Source organism: Euleptes europaea, chromosome 10 (genome assembly GCF_029931775.1).
Source record: "Euleptes europaea isolate rEulEur1 chromosome 10, rEulEur1.hap1, whole genome shotgun sequence".
In the NCBI taxonomy this organism is placed as follows: domain Eukaryota; kingdom Metazoa; phylum Chordata; class Lepidosauria; order Squamata; family Sphaerodactylidae; genus Euleptes; species Euleptes europaea.
The window spans coordinates 1,184,615-1,209,579 of record NC_079321.1 but is presented as its reverse complement, the minus strand read 5'-3'; the positions used below and the strand labels follow the sequence as shown (position 1 = coordinate 1,209,579).

General features: G+C 45.4%; 1 protein-coding gene across 1 annotated transcript in view; it reads right to left on the bottom strand.

Moving 5' to 3' along the window:
* SLX4IP (SLX4 interacting protein) overlaps positions 1-24,965 on the bottom strand; it is a 53,514-nt gene that overhangs the window by 9,926 nt on the left and 18,623 nt on the right. Inside the window, exons 3-6 of the mRNA XM_056856791.1 lie at positions 18,846-18,935; positions 18,128-18,251; positions 10,282-10,359; positions 6,360-6,448 (exon numbers count right to left, since the gene is read on the bottom strand). Coding sequence (XP_056712769.1) covers positions 6,360-6,448; positions 10,282-10,359; positions 18,128-18,251; positions 18,846-18,935 — 381 coding nt within the window. The remainder of the gene's footprint in view (positions 1-6,359; positions 6,449-10,281; positions 10,360-18,127; positions 18,252-18,845; positions 18,936-24,965) is intronic.

Genomic DNA, 24,965 nt, shown 5'->3' with positions numbered 1-24,965 from the left:
GAATCAGCCGTCTAGGGAGGTGGGTGAGCTCCCCCTCACTGGCTGTCTTTAAGCAGAGGCTGGATAAACACTTGTCAGGGATGCTTTAGGCTGACCCTGCATTAAACAGGGGGTTGGACTAGATGGCCTCTATGGCCCCTGCCAACTCTATAATTCTAGGACTGACAAGGGAACTGGAGAAGCAGCTTCAGTTTCACTAACTTCCACCCACCTTTAGACTTTGCCTTGAGATTTGACAGGTGCCTGAGGGGACAGGACTCAGTGGTAGAGCATCTGCTCAGCATGCAGAAGGTCCCAGGGTCAGTCCCCGGTATCTCCAGTTATAAAGGACCAAGCAGCAGGTGATGGGAAAGACCTCAACCTAAAACTGGAGAGCCGCTGCCAGTCTCAGTAGAGAAAACTGACCAATGGTCCTGGTTCCGTGTAAGGCAACTTCACGCGTCCGTGTGACAATAAGGACCAGCTTCTCCAGAACCTAGAGACAAGTCAGTTTTAAATCCCATCCAAGTTCCTTCCTTTCCAAGGAACCTCATTAAGAGTGGTGTAGTGGTTAAGAGCAGTGGTTTGGAGCGGTGGAGTCTGATTTGATTCCCCCACTCCTTCACATGAGCAGTGGAGGCTAATCTGATGAACCGGGTTTGTTTCCCCACTCCTACACACGAAGCCAGCTGGGTGACCTTGGTCTAGTCACAGCTCTGATAGAGCTCTCTCAGCCCCACCTACCTCACAGGGTGCCTGTTGCGGGAAGGGAAGGTGATTGTAAGTCCGTTTGATTGTGCCCTAAGTGGTAGAGAAAGTCAGCATATAAAAACCAACTATTATTCTTCTTCTTCTTTGCTGGAAGTATGTTAGGGAGGAATATGCCCCCCCCCCATTTTTTTTACACATAATGCGTTGCAGGTATTTTTATGCCTCTGTAATGTTATGTCACTGAGACAAGACTTCTCTTCAGATCAGAGCAGAACGCTGAGAACTAAAAACAGGTTTCATAGCTATTACCAGCTTGCTCGGCACCACACATCCCACAGAGGTGATGTGGTTTATATATTGCCTTCCTGAGTCATGCTTAAGTAACCAAGCACAGCAGAGATGAAAGCAATTGCCAGCTCTCTGACTGACACTGCTACACCTCCGCTACGGCTGCATACCTCTTCCTTTACTGGATGAAGACATACATCTTTACCCTTTCCATTCTATCTAAAATTATTTCAGACCTGGGAGAGGAAACAGGCAGAGGATAAAGATGGTGGACGGTGAAGAAGCAAAAAGCAATAATATAAATTTGGTCAGAAGCTGTGGCTCATTGTTAGAGCATCTGCTTAGCATGCAGAAGGTTCCAGGTTCAAGCCCCGGCATCTCCAGCTCAAGGAACTTAAATAACAGGAGATGTGAAAGACCTCCTCTACCCGAGGCCCTGGAAAATCGCTGCCAGTCAGAGCAGACCATATTAACCTTGACAGCCCAACAGTCTGATTCACTATAAGGCAACTTTATGGCCATTTACGCGTGGCTGTTTCCTTGCGGTCACCCCACCGACTACTTTGGGGCTTTGATTTGATTATGCTTGCATTTCCCGATCGTCAGAAGTTGCCTCGCTCTCCCCGTGCATTTTGTCCATGTTTTCTGGATTTGTGTTTAGCCAACATCCAGAAAACATAGGAAAAACACGTGGGGAGAGTGAGGCGACCTCTGACGGTCGGAAATGCAAGCATAATCAAAGTAAAGCCCCGAAGTAGCCGGTAGGGTGACCGCGAGGAAACAGCAACGCATAAATGGCCAAGGTGTTCAAGCACAAGGCAGAAAAGACTTAGATCAGTAGCAAACAGGTGGGCCTTATTGCAGGATTTGAATGGGAGAACCTTGCTGTTCTTTACACAGCCATTACTTAAAAGTTCCAGAATTAAGACAAACAATTTTTTAATTACCCATATATGAAAACAATACAGACATGGGAACAAATGTTAGCTTTACATGGCATAAAACAAATGATTATAGAGCGCGAGTGAAATTTTGGAACTTTAGGATACGTTTTTACTGGGACAGCTATTTGTTGGGCAAAGGTTGTTCCTCTTCCAAGGTACCCCAAGGTACGAAAACAGAAATTTCCCACCTGTTTCCCCAAATAAGATGGCTCAATAACCCCTGCAGGACTGATTTACCTGCTTTGACTGTACTAGTGAAAACAGGGCTCTCCTTGTACTGCCACAGAAAAGTAACTGATGGCTAGACATAGATTTATAGGCTTTTGAGATTTATACAATACACACTTTGACATGACTGTCCCAAGATGTTATCTGAGGCATGAATCAACCTAGATCCCATACGATGACGTCATCTGTCTCAAGATCACGGATTCAGAGGGAAGATCTGTGGAGAATGGATCCATTGTTTGTTGAGAAGACAAAGGAGGGGCAGAGGTCAGAGGGTAGGAGCCAAGAAAACATTCCCTTAATGACATGCAAAGGAAATCCAAGCCATCAAGGCCTCTGGAGTTTTACATCTCCTTAGTGGTTTAATTGTCTGTGATGCCTTAAAAAAAAAAAAGTGCCACACTAGCTGCTTACTATACAAATCACTAGAGAGTGTAGCAACCCTGTTACCTGTTAAGAGCAAAAATTAAGAAGAGCTTGGCTAACAGACCGCTTGTGACGTAAGCATTTATATTCTTTGAAGTGACATAAGCATTTATATTCTTTGAACTTGCCACAAGATGACTCCTTGTTTCTAAAACATACATGTTTTCCTACTTCCAAGAAGGTACACAGTGAGACAGTACGGTCTTACAAGTCTACCGTATGCTTCTAATTCAAATTAAAGAAGATGTGATGATAAATGTTGGACTTTTCATTAACAAGGCTTCTCGCTGCCAAGAACAAGCGCAACCCAGGGATCGCTGAAGGCAGAACGATGCATAATCAGGGAGACGTTGGGTTCCCAATAACGTTAACACAAAGCAGGAATTTGCAGGACATAATCAGCACCAGGGGCAGGATGCTGATTATACAAGGGGTTTACAAGCATTAAAGAACTCCATGTATGTAGCTTAGAGAGACAGCATGGTGTAGTGGTCAAGAGCGGTGGATTCTAATATGGAGAACCGGGTTTGATTCCCCACTCCTCCACATGAGCAGCAGATACTAATCTGGTGAACCGGGTTGGTTTCCCCAACTCTTCCACACGAAGCCTGCTGGGTGACCTTGGGCTAGTCACCGTTCTGCTGTATACCGTGGTCATACTTTCACTCAAACCTTCCGCGTTCACAGACAGAGGGTGCCTTCACGCACGCTGAATAACGCACTTTCAATGCACTTTAACGATCGTTTACAAGTGGATTTTGTCATTTCTCACGGTAAAATACAGCAGCAAAGCGAATTGAAAGTGGATTGAAAGTGGATTATTTGGAATGTGTGAAAGCGCCCAGAAGTAAAACCTTTTGTTATTGAGTCAGCGTGGATTGCTCCATAACAGCATTTTCCTGTACATTTACCCCAAGGCACTTGAGAGTTGTGAGGCCAGAAATGGAATGACGGTGAAGAAAAACTCTTGCCCTTCCTCAGCACGCCAAGGCCCTTGCTCCTCAAATAAGGTTGCCAACCTCCAGGTACTAGCTGTAGATCTCCTGGAATTACAACTGATCTCCAGGCGATAGAGATCAGTTCACCTGTAGAAAATGGCTGCTCTGGCCATTGGACTCTATGGCATTGAAGTCCCTCCCCTCCCCAAACCCCGCCCACCTCAGGTTCCACCCCAAAAACCTCCTGCCGGTGGTGAAGAGGGACCTGGCAACCCTATCCTCAAATGTCCCCATGAGGCCTCCATGTTCTTGGGCCAAGAAAAAAAGTCTACAAAATTATTTGTACACTCCACCAAGTGAAAGGGAGTAAGCTGTTACAATCGAGGCACCTGCGATGAGTACCTGCATTTCATCTGGCCTGCTGACCCCCTGTGCTTCAGTAATGCCAGCGAGTCCGGGGTTTTGCTTCACCAAATGGGACAGCTCTAATTTCCTGATTCCCCAGCAGAACAAAACTCCTGAGATGTCCCTCCAGCACCCCATCACCCCACGCTTCCTGGCATTTTATTCCTATGTCTTCTTCCCTCTAGGTCTGCGTCAACTTTAGTTCAATACCCCTCCCCTGCCTCCTGGCAAGATGACGTCACATTTCCCCGAGGTCACGTTAGCTTCACACTTTCGAAACTTTTCATAAGGGCAGCAATATTTTGCCTGGCAACAAGAAATGGGAAATGGCATCAACTCTGAAAGATGTTTTTCGACAATTCTGAAATGGGCCATGCCAGTTTCCGCTGAAAGGGATGCTTTCTGTGAAAAAATATAACGGATCTTTGCCTTGAATATTTCCACTCAAAAACCTGTCCAATAAATCTCTCAGAGTTCTCACTCAGCATTCCGTTTTGGAGTTACTTTAAAGCAGTGTTTTATTCTTCAAAAGGCAAGGCACATTTCAAAATTTATAACCTATTTCCTACATAGGAAATTCTAAGGACATGTAAACAATGTACGAAAGACCACCAAAGCGAAGGGTAACAGGAAGCAATAACAAATATTATTTTTAAAAAATTCTGTTGGGACTGAGAACACTCCTTCCAACTCCCTGGTGGGGAAGGCGAGCTCCTCCCTGCTCCATAACTCAGTCTGAAAAGTGTACCATGACCTTTCCCAATCTGTGTTCATGTGTTTCCAAAAAAGCATTTTAAATTAGAATAAAGGGATATCCAAAAAACAACAACACACAGTTGAGAAATGGCAAGAGTCAATAGAGAAAAAGGCATTGGGGTTCGATTGTGACAGATGACGAAATGAACATTCTTCCATCGGCAGACTGCCCAACGATAAAATGTGCAAAACTGAGGCAGATTTGCATCAACTCTAGAACCACCGAATGAACACAGAGTGATAATGGGGTGCGAGAAGGCAATGAAACTTATTCCAAATCACGAAGAAGAAGAAGAGCTGGTTTTTATATGCTGACTTTCTCTCCCACTTAAGGATCAAACCAGCTTACAATAACCTTCCCTTCCCCTCCCCACAACAGACACCCTGTGAGGTAGGTGGGGCTGAGAGAACTATGACTAGCCCAAGGTCACCCAGCTCGCTTCACGTGGAGGAATGGGGAAACAACATCCAGTTCTCCAGATTAGCCTCCGTTGCTCCTGTGGAGGAGCAGGGAATCAAACCCGGTTCTCCAAATTAGAGTCCACTGCTCCAAACCACCGTTCTTAACCACTACACCATGATGGCTCTCTAAGAGAGATGAACATTTATCCAGCGTGAAAAGGGAGAGCTTGACACACACGTTGCCCCCTTTGTTACCCCAGATGCGGAGGCCATGAGACATTAGGCATTCTTTGTCATTCCCATAACAATCAGGGGGAAACAGAACTAGTTGGGGGGGGGTGGAATGGAAAAACCACCATCGCCCTCCCTTCCCCCCAAAGATCAGGAACAGATTGGTATGAACAACGAGCACAAGAGAGTCAAACCTCAACCACAAGATGAGAACACCACCTACGTTCCTCCTTCCTTTGAAAATACCTCGGGGAGCTGCCATTACGACATACCCTGGTAACATATAAATCTTTCAACGGGGGGGGGGGGGGGAATGGTTTGCACTGTCCACACTACACTCCTCACACAGATTCTTGCAAACTTTCAATACAGTACAACAATTGCCACCCCCACAGCAAGCCCCCCCCCTTCCCCTGCCTGAAGCCCTTTCCAGTCGGAGATGCTGGGGGCTGAAGCTGAACCTTTCTGTATGCAAAGCAGAGGCTCTACCACTGAACCATTCCCCCCACCCCGAGTTGTCTACTCTGACTGGCAGCAGCCGTCTTTTGCTTACTGCCTTATCCTTTTTTTTCAAACAGGAAATGCTCCACATGGAAAGGGTGACCCTCGGCCTGTGACTCTCTCTTAGCCTATCCCACCTCACAGGGTTGCTGTTGTCAGGATAAAATGGAGGAGAGGAGAACTAAGTTGGGGAGAAAAATGGGGTACTGATATTTCAATAAATACATAAATTCAACATTAGTTTTTTTTATTAAATTAAAAGTACTGCTGTGAAGATCCTTATTTCTGCACCTTAAGGAAGAGCCCAGTTTTCAGAAGGGCTTGCTTCCCACAAACTCTCATTATTTTCTCTGCCTGGGTGTGTAGCTTATGAATTCAGAGACCAATTTTTGACTCCAAGTTTTAAACAGCTTGGCCCAAGTATTTAGGTAATATTTTCCATTCCAAGCACCTGCCAAGAATCTCTGAATGGCAACGGCCTACAGAAAGCCACCCACGTTTCTAAGCCACGCACAGTAAAATGTGCTATTTAATACTCCTTCATACGTACCGGTGCCACACACTCACTGACGCAAAGAGGTGAACCGGATTCAAGTCTCGTGACACAAATCACAAACCGGTCTGGAAACATCCGCAGCTCTGGGCAAGAGAAAAAAGTGCAGGGATTATCAAGTCAATGATACCATAAGAGACACGCTCAGAAATACTCTCTGAACTGGTAGCTCAATTCAAGAGTTTAAACATAACACAGAATGCAAGAGCCTTCTGCCTCCCTCACCAGCGTGGTGTAGTGGTTAGGAGCAGTGGACTCTGCTCTGGAGAACCGGGTTTGATTCCCCACTCCTTCACATGAACAGCGGATTCTAATCCGGAGAACCAGGTTTGATTCCCCACTCCTCCACATGAGTGGTGGACTCTAATCTGGGGAACGGGGTTGGTTTCTCTGCTCCTCCACATGAAGCCAGCTGGGTGACCTTGGGCCAGTCACAGTTCTCTTTGAGCTCTCTCAGCCCCACCTACCTCACAAGGTGTCTGTTGTGGGGAAAGGAAGGGAAGGCGATTGTAAGTTGGTTTGATTCTCCTTAAAAAGTAGAGAAAATTGGCATATAAAAACCAACTCTTCTTCTTCTACCCCAATGAAAGAGGCTCAAGTCCAAAGCTGGAACCGCTCAAACCGCAAAGTCTGGTCACACAGAAAGAGGAAAGCATCGGCCTGAATCGCACGGATCCGTACTGCTCGAGGAGGTGCCTGCATTCTGCAGAAAATAGCTTCCCTGATGCAAGACTGTCTTGCATCAGAGGGAGACTCCTTCCACAAGAGGATCACACCTCCACTGGATGAGCAAATCCATGCGATCCCACCTGTCTCCTTGTGAGTAAGTGGTATTCAGGCCACAGCTCATAGAGGGCCATATCTGCTATTACCATCAATCCCATTGACTCCCGTTTGCCCCGTGCACCATCCGGCTAAACATACTAAGGTAAGATGGTGGTGGTGGAAAGGGCCGCCAAATCACTGCCAACTACGGCGACCCTGGAGGGTTTTCAAGGCAAGAGACGTTCAGAGGTGGTTTTCCACCGTCTGTCTCTATATAATGACCCTGGACTTCCTTGGTGGTCTCCCATTCAAGTAATAACCAGGGCCAATTCTGCTTAGCTTCCTAAATCTAACGAGATCAGGCTGGCCTGGGCCATCCTGATCAGCACAATTGCCTGCCTCGGTGTAGCAACCCTTGGTGGTCTCCCATCTAAGTACTAACCAGGGCTGACCCTGTTTAGCTTCCATGATCTGGCGAGGTCACGGATAGCCTGAGCCATTCAGGCCAGGACAATGTAGGATAGAAACTATTAAGATTAAATATATAATTACAACTGTTGTAATTTCCAGGGCACTTAAAATTTATCCAAAAAGATAATCATATGAATACGTTTATTGCAATTTCAAAGAAAGAAGTAACTCAAAAGGGATGCCCTGATGGGAGTGTACATTGGCTGTGATAATGGAATGAGCCACAGAGAAGAAGCTGCAGAGCGAGTCCTGAATAAAGGCATTTTACAGATGGATTATGTGACCATCAGCCTCTCGGGGTTCTGATTAATCTCCTTGTCTGATCAGAGGTTCCAAAAACCCCCACAGTGCACACCTGGAACAAAGAGAACCGCACAACATTTCCTTCCAAATTTCAAAACTGATCAGATAAAATCCTGAACAATCGGTGGAATCGATCAAGGCCCAACCATCCCAAAACAGCGCAGGAAAAAGACAAGAACAGTATTTCATATCCTTGGGAGCCCAGGCGTTTAAAGCTCTGCAAACAGAGGAGAAACTTACAGATGCAGCAGATCTAAAGAGTGCACCAACACATCACTGATGCTTTATTCTCAACAAATGCTTTAATTGAGCAAAAAAAAAAACACCCGAGAACATTCCAGTAGGGCTTCCAAGCTCGGCCTAAACTCTGAAAGTTCTGAGGTCCTTGTTATTTTTGGCAGCCCGAGTTGTGATGTCACATCCTCCGAGTTGCTCCTTGGCTTGGGAAAACATGAAACAGAGCTCAGGTCCAGTGACCTCACTGAGAAGCGGGGCTCGCTCGACAAAAGCGCTTCTCTCGCTCACACTTGACTCGCCCATTGACAACGGAGCCCTGACTCACACCTCTCCTGATTAAGCCACTGGGAGACTCGATAAAACACCGAGTCTCATCCTTGTGAGCTGCCCCAGCCAATTACTCAGAGGAAAGTTCTAAACAACCCTTTAAAAAAAGAAAAGGAAGTGAACAGCTTTTAAGTAGGAAACGATCTGCAGTAAGTTCAGCTAGATTCAAGTCCAGCAGGACCTTACAGACCAACAAGGTTTTTTTTTGGGGGGGGGGATGAACTTTGTCAGATAGTTCAGAAACCAAACATGTTTTGAACCTGCAACCAGGTCTGTGTGTGTGGGCTACCCTTCCTGCACACATCTGTGTACACACACACATACACCAGAGTGATGTGCAGGAGGGGAAATATCACACTGCTCACACCTGAGAAGACCTTCAGCTAGAGGAAATGTGGTGGTTAGAGTCATAGAATCATAGAGTTAGAAGGGACCACCAGGGTCATAAAGTCCAACAATGCAGGGAATTCACAACAACTTCCCCACACATACCCCCAGTGACCCCTACTCCATGCCCAGAGGATTTCCAAAGAAAATCCTCCAGGATCCCTGGCCAATCTGGCCTGTAGGAAAATTTCTTCCTGACCCCAAAGTGGCGATTGGCATTTCTCTGGGCATGTAAGATGGGGCCACGAAAGCCAAACACAAGAATCACCAGAGGGCCAAGAGAGTCTTGGTCCCAGAGAGATCCAGATTCGAATGCCATCTCAGTCCTGAAATTTATTGGTTGAAACTTGGGCTGGTCACTATCATGCAACCTAATTGAGGAAAGTGGTCTTGTTGAAGACCTTTTTTGGTTGCTTCTCTGGAAATAGCCTGAAAAGGCATTTGTTGTAAAGTCAGGGGCAAGATGCAGGGAAAGAGAGAGAGAGAGAGAAAACTATGGGTATCATGTTGAGTTCTGTAGAGAAAGGATGGTTTTTAAAAATGTAGTAAATGAACACGTTCAGAGCAGGAGGATGGATTCAGAATAGAGTGGCAAAGAGGGGCTGGGATCTGGAAAACAAGTCCTCTGAGGTTGAAGGATCTAGCTGTGTTTAGCCTAAAAAAGACAAGGCTACGGGGACCCCTCTTCAAACACCTCAAGAGCTCTAACAAGAAAGAGGACAAAGTCTTGTTCTCTGATATTCCGGAGCAAAAGACTAGATCAAATTTAATGTTTAAGTCCTAGGAAGGTAGCTTTTGGTTGAACATTAGGAGACGCCTGAAAACAGTAAGAGGAGTTTGACAATCAACTTATAAACTGGAGGGAAGGAGCCTCTCCATCACTGGAAGTCTTTAAGCAGGCAGCAGACAGTCATCTGCTGGGAAAGCCTTTGCTTTGTATGGCCTGCATTCAGCAGGGAGCTGGACTAGAAGAATCATAGAATAGAATCATAGAGTTGGAAGGGACCCTTGCACAATGCAGGAAATTCACAACTACCACCCCTACACACACCCAGAAGAGTTGCTTTTTATACCCCACTTTTCTCTACCTTCAAGGAGTATCAAAACGGCTTACAATTGCCTTCCCTTCCCCTCCCCATAACAGACACCTTGTGAAGCAGATGGGGCTGAGAGAGTTCTGAGAGAACCGTGTTTAGCCCACGGTCACCCAGCCGGCTGCATGTGGAGGAGAAGGGAAGACAAAGCCAGTTCTACAGATTAGAGTCTGTTGCTCTTAACCAATATGCCACGCTGGCTCTCAATAAGGCACCTTCCAGCTCTAGAATGCTAAATATTCTTTCTTGGATGACCAAACAAAACGAATATTCACACGTGTGATTACTCGGGCACTCTTCTTTGTGCTAAGCAACCACAAAAGGGGAGCGCTTACCACTGTACTGCTGCCCCCCAATACATTGCAGACGGTCCCATCTCTTCACAAAGTAGGCCGTAATGTAAAAGCCATCACCTGCAAGACAGAGAAACAGGTTTTGATTATCCCAGTTGCAGTCACACAAACAGCAAAGGTTGTTCGGGATATTTCTCTGGATTAAAAGCCATATATGTTGGAGTGGGGAAACAAATCCAGATTAGCGTCCGCCGCTCATGTGGAGGAGTGGGGAATCAAACCCGGTTCTCCAGATCAGAGTCCACTGCTCCAAACTACCGCTCTAAACCACTATACCACACTGGCCACAGGCAATCTGATCGGAGCCCCCCCCCCCAAAAAAAACCCCTCCTTCAGCGGTAGCTGACATACACAGGACACGGATCTTCACTGCATGGCTGGAGATCAGCTGCGCGGATGCAAGAAAATATCTTAATACAACATGTCCGTTTTAAAAGGCATCCTGTTAAACAGAACTTCTGCCAGAAATGTTGAACAGTTAGTACTAGAGTTATGCACACCTTCCATCTATTTCATTTTGTGGTTGGTTCCGCCTCCTGTGGCAGCCATTTTGTGGTTGCGCCCACCACCTTGTGTCAGAATTCCAAAAGTGCCTGCAGGCTTGAAAAGGTTGGGGACCCTTGTTCTAACCACTACACCACACTGGCTCTCTGACTCAAAAGCTGGAATGCCATAGGTATAAACTGCATGTGTTCCCTGTGTAGTGAATTTGCCACATACCACCACTGCCCAGTAATTGCAGCGCTGTGTGGATGCTCCCCCAAAAAAACCCTTCAGACCATGACAGAACAAATATTCATGCGGAAGTTGCCTAGCAGTTGTTTATACCAGTGGCATTTGCTGATACCAGTTTGATGAGACGCAACTTCATTCGACACTACTTTTAAAGGACAGAAGTGACTTAGTCAGCAGCTTTCTTACTGTTCTGCTATATTCTGCATGGACACTTCATGGATCATAGCTTACCTATCATCAGGGCCAAATAAAATAAAAAGGAATAATTTCATCTCTTGATTTCAGCTCAAGGACACATTTATTCCAATTAGTGATTCACCTGACACAAATATATGTTCGCTTGAACTCAAGGGAAGGTCATAAGATATCTCTTTAGTTCAAGCCAACTCATATTTTTGTCAAGGGATTCATTCTAGATCTCTCTGTTGTACTTACAAGCACCTTTTCCCCTCCCTGTATGTGTGTGTGTGTGTGTGTGTGTGTGTGTGTGTAAAGTGCTGTCAAGTCACAGCTGACTAATGGCGACCTTGTAGGGTTTTCAAGGCAAGTGACATTGCGGGGTGGTTTGCCAATGCCTACCGTGTGGGCTGAGAGAGTCCTGAGAGAACTGTGACTGGCCCAAGGTCATCTAGCAGGCATCATCTGGAGGAGTGGGGGATCAAACCTGGTTCTCCATATTAGAGTCTGCCACTCTTAACCACCACACCACCCTGGATTCCTTAATTTTAAAATCTTATTCTGCTGTATTTGGACACAATTGCCAACCAACTAGCCTAATGTCAGCTGATCACCATTGTAGCAGTAAAATTCTATTATTTCTATATATTTTTAGATAACCCATCCATGCTCTAAAAGATTTCTTTGTGCTCTGTTTGGGGAGGGTGGGAAATACCCTCACTTTAATGCAAATTCAGTTTTTTCCCCATGAAGTCTAATTTCTCATTGTTGTGTGCAGGCTAGAAGGAACGAATATGGCCCGCAACATGAAGGGGGGCAGGGGAAGGGACATCCTCTAGGACAGTGATGGCGAACCTATGGCACGCGTGCCAAAGGGGGCACTCAGAGCCCTCTCTGTGGGCATGCGCGCCGTCGCCCCAGCACAGAAAAGCAGCCCCAGCAGCAGCAGGAGAGGCGGTAGGAGAGATCCCCCGAGCCGTCTCATGGTGGAGACCCCTGCCCGCAGCCCCGGCTCTTGTACCGGGCAGCCTCTCTCCTCTCCTTCTTTTGGGAGCCACGAGGGGAGGGGTGGAGGGGGAGAATGTTGAGCTCCCCGGGTCCTCTCGCCGTCGCCGGGGCGCCTGTGAGCTTCCCTCTCTCTCCCCCTCTGCAGTGCAGGGCAACCTTGCTGCGGTCGCCCCCCAGGCGTCAGGACCGGCCGGGATGGCTGGCGGCGTGTCCCGGCTCTCCTCGAGCAGGAGCTGCCGCGCCGCTCCTGCTTTGCACTGCCAGCGTCTGTCCCGCACGGCGCGAGCGGCGGAGAGACTGGAGCTGGCTCTGGCTGCCTGCATCGCCCCTGGCCCTGCCCTTGGAGGAGGAGTCCCACCGGGGCAACCTCCGCTCTCACTTCTCACCCAGAACTGCTGCTGCTTGCACGGCCTGGCCAACTTCCCCGAGGCTGAAGTAAGTGGGCGATCCTGAGGTAACACGGCGACGTCGCCTTGCTTTCCCGCCGTCGCAGGGATTCCTCCGCTGGTATGATTGCCAAAGATAGGACTTTTTGGAGTACTTTGATTCATAGGCACTTAACACACATACACACACAATTCCCAACCTCCAGTTGGGGCCTGGGAATCTCCTGGGATTACAACCGACCGCCGCTCTACACAGACCAGTTCCCCTGGAGAAAACGGCAGCTTTGGAGGGTGGACCCTATGGCATTATACCCCGCTGAAATCCCTCCCCAAACTCTGCTGTCCCCCAGATCTCCAGGAATTTCCCGGCCTGGAGTTAGCAACCGTATTCAGGTTAAATTGGCATGTTGGCACTTTGCGATAAATAAGTGGGTATTGGGTTGCAGTTTGGGCACTCGGTCTCTAAAAGGTTCGCCATCATTGCTCTAGGACTTGGAGCCAGTTCAATTAACACAACTTTCATCTGGAAAAGTGCCTCAAAAACAACAACTGCAGACAAAGCTTTTCATCACCTTGTTCACACCCCTGTGGTGAGAGATTAGAACACGAGACAGCAGGTGATAAATGTCTTGCTCGGCAACTTTAGTATACGTAGTCACTTAACTGGGAAGACCCTGAATCCAAATAGACAAAGGCAGGAGTTCCAGCTGATGAGGCAAAACCTCGAGGGGGGAGGCAGATTTCTCTGCAGCACAGACAGGCTCTGGTAGGACTATAAAGACAGCCCGGTTTTGTGGGAGTGACTGCAGAAGCTCTCTGGGCCTGCCTCCTCAGATGCAAGACGTGGTCACCCAAGGAGGTGGGTATTCACTGAGGAGTAACTTCTTCAGAAGTCAGCCCAGGAAGGCTTGCCCCCCACGCTCCAGCCACCATCAGGGGTTGGGTGGGCTCCTTTCAAAACAAGGAGCCCACTTGCTGGGCACTCAAGGAATCAAGGCAGAGAAAGAAGGAAGGGTCCTGGAGGAATCTGTTGAAAGCTGGACGTTACTCCCCAACACCAGGGGTCTCTTGCCTATGTATCTGTGGAGCCGCTCCAGAGGACCGAATTCATTACACCTGATTCTGTCCTCTTGACACAGAGCCCAGGCATAAATTTCTCGGAGCGTTTCTAAAGGGCCTATATCTTTTTCCAGATCCAGAGAATCCGCTCTTTCCCCTATCAGACGCCAATCCTGATGTTTCCTACGAAGTGTCACTCTTTGCTTTAGCAACCAAGAAAATCCAAGCTAAAACTGCTTTTAATCTGGGAATTTAACATATTTAATTACTAGCTTCTTGGGGTCAGACTGTTTTAAAGTTATTTCAATGTTATTTGATGTTACTTTTATGTTATTTTAATGTTTTGTACGATAGATTGTGATGGCCTTCGGCCACAAACAATAAACTTTATCATCAGTAGCAATCTTTTTTTTTTAAAGCTTTCAAATTAAAAGAGTTCTTCAAATAAAAAGAAAGTGAAGGGTTTAAGCTCAAGGTTGTAGTAAATGAACCTGCTCGATACACTTCATGGTTCCGGGACTCGGAGGAACTATCACAGATGGGCTTTTCTGCTCAGTTTCCTTGCAACACAAGTTAACTGAGGAAGCAACAATTTTAGTTGACACCAGGATCTACGAGGATGCCAGTACGAGTCCGGTACTTCGCGGAGCTGTCTCCCACAGCTATTAAAGACCATTCGTCTGGGAGCCTGGGAAAATGCCTTTCAGCGGCTGAGTTATCTGCAGTCGTCTGCCAGGTGTTCACTTCCCGGCAAAATCTGGCACCTGAAGAGCTCCGAATTCAGCATAGTCTTCTCCAAAACCACAAGACAGGCTGAAGGAGGTCACTGATCGCCAAAGGAGGTTGCGCTCCACATTCCCACGTCCCAAACCAGTTTGCTTCCTCCCTCATGCCCTTTCCTAAAACACCTCTGTCCCTCCCCCCACAATATATTAGATTCTTTGTCTTTCCAGCAAAAAAACCCCAACAACTATATATTTCAGAGCACAGCTGAAAGGCAAACTCAAATGTCTGGGGAAACAGATCACATGGGGGTGGGGGGATGGGGAGATATGTTTGTAAACTGGAAGCAGAAAGGTTTGGCCCAGAAGTTAATGAAGGTGAAGAAAGATGTACCTGGTTGTTTAATCTGGTTTAATTCTTGAAAAGGAAGCATAAAATTCTTATAAAATTCATTAGCCCACATGCTTTATCGCCATGTAAATATTTCAAGTTACCAGTATATCCTACTTGTTGTTTTCAGCGCTCTTAATAACTTCTAATACCTTAATTATCTTTCTTTGCTCAATATTTCAACACCAAGCTTGGAGCTATAGAAAAAGGGCTTTCCCTTGAATTCTATCTCCTAGTTTTTGTAAAAAAAAATCCAAAGCCAGTTGATTTCGCCAAAAGATTCCATGGGGTAAGGGTTGCGTGTACATATGTAAGAAAGTACATGATTTAACCAGTTTATGACCACTGAGAAGAGCTTCTGCTCATTTCTGAAACACCTGAATTCTCTCTAGTCTGATAATGTGACCTGCTCTGAAGTAGGATGCCTTTGGGCAACACACCCACAGGATTCAAGAGTCAAACAACCAAATAAATGCACTGGCATCTCACAGTTATTACTCTTATTTATTAAAGGTGGGGACCACAGCTCAGTGATACAGCATCAGCTTCATGTGCAGAATGTCTCAAGTTCAGTCCCCGGCACCTCCAGTTAAAAAGTTCAGTGAATGACTTCAAGACAAAATGGCAGCCATTATATGATCATTATTCACATGCCCTAAACCTTTTTGTTCTTTAGTGTGTAAATACGAAGATTGGTATATTAGTAATTAGCATCAGAAACCTGTTGTTTTAGTTTAACTGATGAAGAAATGTGTATGTATTATATTGAAGCAGTCATCATATTATCATTACTCACGTGCTCCAAATGTTTCTGTTCTTTAGTATGTAAATATGAAGATTGCTAAATCAATAATCAGTATTAGAAACCTGTAGTCTTAGCTTAATTGTTGAAGAAATGTGTATGTACTGTAGCTCGGACACAGGTATAGATGTCCTTGCCCCTTTCAAAGCAGAGAGCCAGCGTGATGTACTGGTTAGGAGTGGTGCACTCTAACCTGGAGGACTGGGTTCAATTCCCCACTCCTCCACATGAAGCCTGCTGGGCCAGTCACAGTTCTCTCCGAACTCTCTCAGCCCCACCTAACCTCACAAGGTGTCTGCTGTGAGGAGAGGAAGGGAAGGAGATTGTAAGCCAGTTTGAGACTCCGTAAAGGCAGAGAAAAATGAGGTATAAAAACCAACTCTTGGGGAGGGGCTGTGGCTCAGTGGAAGAGCATCTGCTTGGCATGCAGAAGGTCCCAGGTTCAATCTCCGGCATCTTCAGTTAAAGGGACTAGGCAAGTAGGTGATGGGAAAGACCTCTGCCTGAGACCTTGGAGAGTCGCTGCCAGTCTGAGTAGACAATACTGACTTTGATGGACCAAGGGTCTGATTCAGTAGAAGGCAACGACATGTGCTCATGTGTTCAACTCTTCTTCTAGGAGAGAATTGGCTACTGACTCTTGCTTCTAATACTTTATATATATGCCATTTAGGTTAGAAATGTACAAATTTCTTTTGCACTAGAACGTTCACTGGAATTGAGTCCACTTAGCAGAATGTCAGGGTACGTTCTTTCTTCCAAAACCGCTAGAAAGGACAAAGCCTCTGGATTTTAAGAAGTTTTTGACAAAAGCTAAATGAATAACTCTTCAAAAGTGGGAAGTAACACTTCAATTGAATTATGGACCGAAGCAACACTGGACCTTGCAGTCAAAGGGTTTCCTTTCATAGACAAGAAGCAAATGTGAAATATTTTGACATTTGTTCCAAATTTACAGATTTATTTGAATATTAACATGAATCCCTTCTTTTAGTCCGGAGAGTGTATAATTTATTAGCAGGGCATAATCTGGTTTTGCTCAGGCCTCTCTGTTCTACCGAATTTCTACTGTTTTCTGTTAATTATCATTTCATTTTAATAAACAAAAAAATCTGGACAATGACACTTCAGTTGCTTTGAAGCCTCGGGCTGGCCTGACCCAGTTTTAGTGCATGTGCCACATAAGCAAGCACACGCTGGCCTGACCCAGAGACTGGCTGCACTCCCGTCCACGCCTACATGACATGTTGAAAACGGTGAACGCTCCCAAGTGCGCTCTGACTCTGCAGCTGCATGCCATGCAATGAGAAGTTAACAACCTCCAATGATGAGGCTGTTCTGGAGGCCTCGCTTCAAAAAGGATGTGGACAGAATGGAGCGGGTGCAGAGGAGAGCGAAGAGGATGATCAGGGGCCTGGAGACCAACCCTGCGAGGAAGGGCCGTAGCTCAGTGGTAGAGCATCTGCTTGGCATGCAGAAGGTCCCTGGTTCAATCCCCGACATCTCCAGTTAAAGGGACTAGGCAAGTTGGTGATGTGAAAGACCTCTGCCTGAGACCCTGGAAAGCCGCTGCCGGTTAGAGTAGACAATACTGACCTTAATGACCAAGGGTCTGATTTAGTATAAGGCAGCTTCATGGGTTCATGTGTCCATGTGAGGAAAGGCTGAGGGAGTTGGGAAAGTTCAGTCTGGAGAAGAGGAGGTTGAGGGGAGACATGATTGCTCTCTTTAAGTATCTGAAGGGTTGTCACTTAGAGGAGGGCAGGGAGCTGTTCCTGTTGGCAGCAGAGGATAGGACTCACAATAATGGGTTTAAACTGTTGGAGGAAAGGTACCGGCTGGATATTGGGAAAAACTTTTTTTACAGTAAGAGTAGTTCAGCAGTGGAATCAGCTACCTAGGGAGATGGTGAGCTCCCCCTCACTTGCAGCGTGGTGCAGTGGTTAAGTGCGGAGAACCGGGTTTGAACCGGGTTTGATTCCTCTTCCACATGAGCGGCGGAGGCTAATCTGGTGAACTGGATTTGTTTCCCCACTCCTACACATGAAGCCAGCTGGGTGACCTTGGGCTAGTCACAGTTCTCTTCAAGCTCTCTCAGCCCCACCTGCCTCACAGGGTGTCTGTTGTGGGGAGGGGGAGGGAAGGTGATTGTAAACCGGTTTGAGTCTCCCTTAAGTGGTAGAGAAAGTCAGCATATAAAAACCAAGTCTTCTTCCTCACTCCTCCACCTGAAGCCAGCTGGGTGACCTTGGGCTAGTCATACTCTCTCAGCCTCACCTACCTCACAAGGTGTCTGTTGTGGGGAGGGGGAGGGACGGTGATTGTAAGCCGGTTTGGTTCTTCTTTAAGTGGCAGAGAAGGTCGGCATATAAAAAACCAAACTCTTCTTCTTCTTCAGGCTTCTAGCAGTGGCTGGACAAACACTTGTCAGGGATGTCCTAGGCTGATCCTGCATGGGGGTTGGACTAGATGGCCTCTATGGCCCCTTCCAACTCTCTGATTCTATGATTCCATGAAATAAAAAACCGATTGATAAGAAGCTCCTTACCTTCCATAGACAACGGATCAACTCGAGCATATTCCAATTGCTTCCCCTGACCATGTCGCTTACGGGTTTTCAGGTACTGCTCCACTCTCGATTCCACTGCGTCTTTTAGCAGCATGCAGATTTCCTGGAAGAGAAATTCCTTTTCACAGAGAGGTCTGAATATATTCACAAAATCACACAAGGTTGGAAGAGACCACAAGGGCCATCCAGTCCAACCCTCTGCCAAGCAGGATCCCACAATCAAAGCGCTCCCGAGTCCCGACAGATGGCCATCCAACCTCTGCTTAAAGATATTCTAAAGGCCCAGGAAGCTTCCCCTCAACCAAACATTAAAGAAAGACAATATTTTTTTGGAACGGAAGAGGGGACTCTTGCGCAGCAAAACATCCAGGACACTGTCCTTCAGTGTCACTCCTCTGAAGATGCCTGCCACAGCTGCCGGTGAAACGACAGGAAAGAAAATACCAAGACCACGGTCACACAAATTTCAGGACAAATACCAGGGTGGGACTGTTAAGTCTAAAGCTGATCAATCCATTCAAAACACCATATAATGTCAGTCAACAGAGTGAGAATATTTGCAATAGCGTAAACAAAGAGAAGATGCCAGGGGGTGCAAGAATTTACTGCGGTGAGGTATCATCTGTCATACATGGCCAACATAAATAAACCGATGTAATTTCAGCGCTTTTTCTCTCAAAAAATGGTTTGTCCTTACCTCTCTCTTATGATTCGAGAACCACTGAGTGTCCTTACTGAAGTCTTGCGGCGTAACATGGAAATCCACCAGGACAGCAAAGTTGCCACACTTTGGGAGAAAAGGAAAACAGGGAGGGAAAATCAAAAATAGTTTGCGGACGCATCTGAAAACAACCTTACAATGGAGGGTTAAGTAGTCAAGTAACCACACATTATTTACACAGAATTTTATATACCAAAAAACAAGCTTAGGCTGATAATGGTTTCCCAATCTCAAGGCTGCGGTACAGATGACTGAAGACTATCATTTAATCAATGACAGCTGAATAGACTTGGCCACTCGCATGCCATAAAACATTTAAGAGTATCTATTATAACCTGACCTGGATAGCCCCAGGCTAGCCTGATCTCCTAAGCCAAGCAGAGTCGACCTTGGCAAGCATTTGGATGGGCGACCTCCAAGGGACACCAGGGTTGTGACGCAGAGGCAGGCAGAAGCAGGCAATGGCAAAACCACCTCCCAACATCTCTTGCCTTGAAAACCCCACCAGGGGTTGACATAAGTCAGCTGTGACTTGATGGGGGGTGGGGATATTCAGCCTAATTATCAATACATTTAGCTGATACGCATGCTCTTCTACACCTCTAAACAATTCATCTATGCCTCTAAGTAGCAACCCTGGACTTCCTTTCTTGGCCCTCTTACATGCCCAGGGTAATGTTGATTGCCACTTTGGGGTCAGGCAGCACTTTCCCTCCAGACCAGATTGGACAGGGATCCTGGAGGGTTGGGGTTTTTTGTGCCATCTTCTGGGCATGGAGTTGGGTTCACTGGGGGTGTGGGAGGGGAGATAGTTGAATTTCCTGCATTGTGCAAGGGGTTGGACTAGACGACCCTGGTAGTCCCTTCCAACTCTATGATTCTATGACTCTAACCACCACATTTTTCCTCTTCCTCTCTGGGCAGAGGCGTAATGTGACATTTCCGTGAAGCCTCTCACTGGCTGCCGTTGCTCACCATGTTTCTATCAAAAGCTGAAAATCCCAAGTGCCCCAGACTTATGTTTCTGTACTCTCTCTACTCAAATGCAAACGCTTGAGAGTAAAGCAACCACATACCACGGGTTCAGCCATGAAAGGCTTCAACTCAAACCATGTGGCACCTGCCTCTGAACAGTCAGCAAATTGTTTGGGTTAACTAGTTATACAAAGAGCCCCTTCCGCCGGTCTCCATATTGCGACAAACCTACATGTCAGTAAGTTCACAAGGGGTCCATGACCCCATTATGATTTCTATTTGCATGAAAGCGTAAATAAGACATTCCCGCGCTTTAAAAAAAAATCAAATTAAAGCCACAGGCCACAATTTTCATTCCTTTAGGTTGGGGGCTTGAAAAAGGAATTTCAATTCATTAATTCAGAGATACCCACTGGCAGACGATCTAATGAATAATTAATCTGATCAAAACAATTTGAGCTGGTGAATAATTCTGAGTTTTCAGCTAAAGTGACTACCAAAGGATGACAGAAGTATAGGGAGGGAAAGCATGCATCAAAAAATACCACGCAATCCTAAAGAGTTTAAATCTGTTGTTTTTTTAACTATAGAGTTCAATTTACTTGGAAGGGTCTCATTCTGCTAAGGAATGCATTGCTAGTTGATTTCATGTGGGATGGGATTTTTTAAAAATATTATTGTTGTTGTTATTGTTATTGTTATTATTTTGCAATGTGAGACATTTCAAAGAACATATCATTTAAGTTCCATGAATTAATTTGTGAATAAGGTATAAGAAGCTTTTGGAAACAACTGTTCATTTTAAATAAAAATATTACATAGTGCATCATGGTAATTAAAAAAGGCAGCTCTGGATTAGGCATTCCTGCAGTAGAAGACAGTAAGCAAATCCATCCATTCATTAATTCAGTCACCCTAATAGTTGTTCCCAATGGGTGTTCTCAATGGGTATTCCCTGATACTGTTATAATAGTATGGAATTTGGTGACGACAGGCTTTCCTCACTAAGGTTGCCAACCTCATAAGAACCTAAGAAAAGCCCCGTTGGGTCAGACCCAGGCCCGTCAAGTCCAGCAGTCTGTTCACCCAGTGGCCAACCAGGTGACTCTAGGAAGCCCACAAGCAAGACGACTGCAGCGGCACCATCCCAGGAGATCTCCCCTCCCCAAACCCCTTCATATTCCTGGCCTTCTATCTTATTTATTTATGTATTTATTGTTGCCATTTGTATACCACCAAGACTGGGCTCAGAGTGGTTAACAACCCATTGCACAATAACAATACAATCACAATAGCAAACATCCGCAATAAAACATTAAATACATCAGATTAAAACGTCAAATTAAAACTATCTAATGGTGTCCACCATCGAGTCCTAGAGGACGCTGAAGGCCCACTAAGCAATCAGGGGGCCCTTTAACAAGAACCACTGACAGGTAAATAACAAAACTCTGCAACTCTCTCCCCTGGGAGACTCACTCGGCTGCCCCTGTCAGTTACCGTCTTCCATCAGTAGGTGAAGACTTTTGTTTGGTTTGGTTTGGAATTCCCTCAGTGATCCCTCCTTCCTTCCTGCCCAAGGTTTTCATTGTTGTTTTCATTTTATTTTTATCATTTGAGCTCTGGATTTAATGATGTGCTTTTGTGGGTTTTACTGGTTTTTAAGGTGTGGTGTTTTTTTTTTTTAAAGTATGTTTTAATTTGTTAGCCACCTTGGCGGCCCTCATGAGGGCAAAAAAGGTGGGGTATAAATTTTGTAAAACAAAATAAGCATCCCTCTGCCCCCTACCAAGACACACACTGTACCAGTTTAAGTGGGGACAAGAGAGATCGGTAATTAAAGATGAGGGCAAGGAACGGCAATATTAAACACTGACAAATGTAAGGGGCGTCCTTCATCGCTCAAGGTCCTCACAATCACACCAGCGTGACCTGCTGACCATTGTGTGAGACACCACTGAACTCTTGCTGTTGCTAACAAAATCTGGATCACCCAGAATGGAAAAAAAAGGGAAATCACCACATTGCAAGCCATTACACCCTTCCCCAGAAGACACTTAGAAACACAGTCAGATCACGAAGACACGTGATTTGATAGTCATAAGCAGTTCCACGCGTCCTGGGAAAAGCTGGGGTCATTTTCAAGAGGAGGGGTTTCGCGGTGTCACGCCCACTCACATACGCTCAAATCCTTTCCAGGATCGCCAGCACCAAATGCAAACTATAATTCCCAGAGTTCTAGGAAAGATATGCTGTGATGGAGCAAAACTGTTTGAGTCGAGAAGCAATGACAACAGTCAAAGTTGTGGCTAGTGACAGTAGGCGAGAGATCTTATCCTTTGGATCCCGTTTTTCTTTTGGAATAAGGAAGCCAAAGATGAAACCTGACACACGCTGGAGACTTTTAGAATGTAAAGAGCCATACAGAAGTGGGTACGTTCCCACAATCACCGTCCGTTACAGACATGATACACAACATAGAATCAAGGTGTGAGATTAAGCCCTGGGGAGACCAAGGTCAAAATCCCTCACTCTTCCATGAATACCACAGGGTGTCCTCAGCCTGCTCTCTCTCAACCTCCCCTCGCTCAAAGGGTTCTTGGGAGAATAAAATGGGCACGAGAGAGCCACGGGCACGACCCTGAGCTGCTCGGAGGAACAGAGGGGTGAAAAAGTCACTCGCCGAGCATTTGCGTTCTGCCCTACAGTTGATATAAAATATGCAAGGTTTTATAAGCCAAGTACATTTAAGCATTTGCAATTAACAAAGCCTATCGCACCAATTAATTAAAAAATTCTCAAATTAATCTGACATTTATTATTGCTAAATCCCGTAGCTAAAATTAATGGTGGTTCCCCTGCTACTGAAATATACACTTTGATATATGTACTGCATTTGTAAAATGGTTACCTAATAATCATTCTTAACATGCACTAAATATCACATCTACTGTCCTAAGATTTTTATGCTCTGTTATGTTGCCGAAATTGCCAGGGAATCTTTTAAGGACATGAAGAATTCCCCAGTCAGTTTAGGCCTACTGAGTGAATTGCTAGAGATTCCCAGGAACGCTTTATCTCATCTAATGAAGAACATGAAAAAGTTTTGGTACGGCAGCCATCTGTTAATTCTTTATTCTCTGGAGAAAAACAGAAAGCCGGCTTTTGATAAACAGATCAAAGCATTCTGTTATTTCAGTGAGTGATACCTATAACACAGGGGTGTTATAGGTATCACTCACTGTGAAGAAAATGGAAGGTGGGTTCTATGGGCCCACCACAGAATCTAGGAGGAACAGAAGGCCCTTCCCAGTACTGTCCTCAAATCTCCAGGAACTTCCCAACCCAGAGTTGGAAACCCTAGTTGCGAGCATGAAGTAGAAGGTGCCACAAGGTTTTTTTCCAGGGGTGAGGGTCTGCTACCCCAAATCTACTTCTTAAGGCCAAAAAGAGCCCACAGAAAAATATCTTGCTGACCACAGAATCAGCTGTTATCACCAGAATGAAAAAAGTGTGTGTGTGTGTGTTTACAAATTCCCAAGGAGCAATCCCACTACACAGGGAATTTTATACCATATTTCTACCTTCAAGAAAGAGTTTTATCATTCAACTTTTAACAACACCTTTTGATTTGGTCTGGTTTTTAGTGCAATCCTCAGGTTTCAGGGTATTAAGCAATTCATTGTCAAAACCAAGTTACATTCTAGCATTCTAGGGGTTTTTTTCACTACCATTTCCTTTCCTTTCTCCCTTAGAAGCTCCTTGATTCATAAAATTTGAGCAGCATAATTCTAAACCTATGGTTTAAGGGCTATAAGGACTGAGATGAATTTTGCCACTGCCAATGGAACCTTAGGATCACTGTCACTTAATAAATAGGGTATTGGCTCAGATACATTTTAGTATCTTCTCACTGTAAGTTACATTTGTAAATAAAGGGCTAATTTTTCCAAAACCAACATATAAATTGTCTAATCCCTCATGGGTTTTTTTCCCCTTTGTGATGCACGTGGTATTCTGGGAGGAAAAAGTCAGACAACAAACCACTGAATTAAATTTCTAGCACTGAAGTTTGTCTTTTAAAAAATGTTTAAAGACAGGCATTTTAGAAATCTACTTAATCTATCTTAATTAATGGGGGAAATGGTACAGGTCCTAATTTTTTTAATTTTTCTTTTCAGAGGGAGAGCGGCCAAGGTTTCTTTATCCCAGCATGCTTTGGTGCAACCGGAGATATTTTTGTACTCGGCAGATGTTAACTTTTCTGCAAAAAAAAGCATCGTTTTAAGACCATTATCTACTGCCGAGAGGACCACCACTATGTCCTTCGTTAGCAACATCTTTTCTTACTCTGCCCCATCCCCCCAAATTTCAACCCAAGGAAGGTTTCTACGAAACTCAAAAATCAGCTCTCCAAAACAAGTATCATCCCACAGCCTGCTTTTAATTTTTTTGGGGTCTTCCTTGGAGAGATTCCCAATCAGCAATCAATAAACTACATTCAACTTTTCCTTTCAAAGTTCTGCTCTGGCGAACTGTGAAATCACCGGTGACTGGCCGCAACCTGGAGCATAAATGAAACTATAGTTTCCTTAGCAACCAACTGTCCCCACCACCACCACCTAGTTATTAACCAAAGAGAAAGACAAGCAAAGGTTTTATAGAGGGATAAAATTCTGTCAATCAGTTCTCAGAGCATGCTGAAAACCAAAAATGGAAACAAAAGAGCCCATGAGTTATTACAGAAGTGCTATTTCTTGTGCACGGTCAACATTAAAAATAACTTATCTGTAGCTATAAGTTGTTGGTTTGCAAACCCTTTCCATTTCAGCATCACAGGCAAAGTTTCCCCTCTTCTACCATACAAAATTGTTAAAAACTTCTGCTTTCCTTCGTGGTCGGGCAGCCTTTTGTTAGGAAGGCACCAGGGACCAATTTGCTAGGAACCTCAAGGATAAAAACTGCTCAAATCCAAACTGACTTTGGCTCCATGTTAATTCCAGGAGTTTGGGGTGGTCCTTCGGTTTTCCATTGGTCAGGTTTCTGCGGATACCTGCCAGCTGATGCAACCTGAGATGTGCCCAGGCCAGGTGTGTGTGGGCCTCGTGTGTCTCCCCAGGG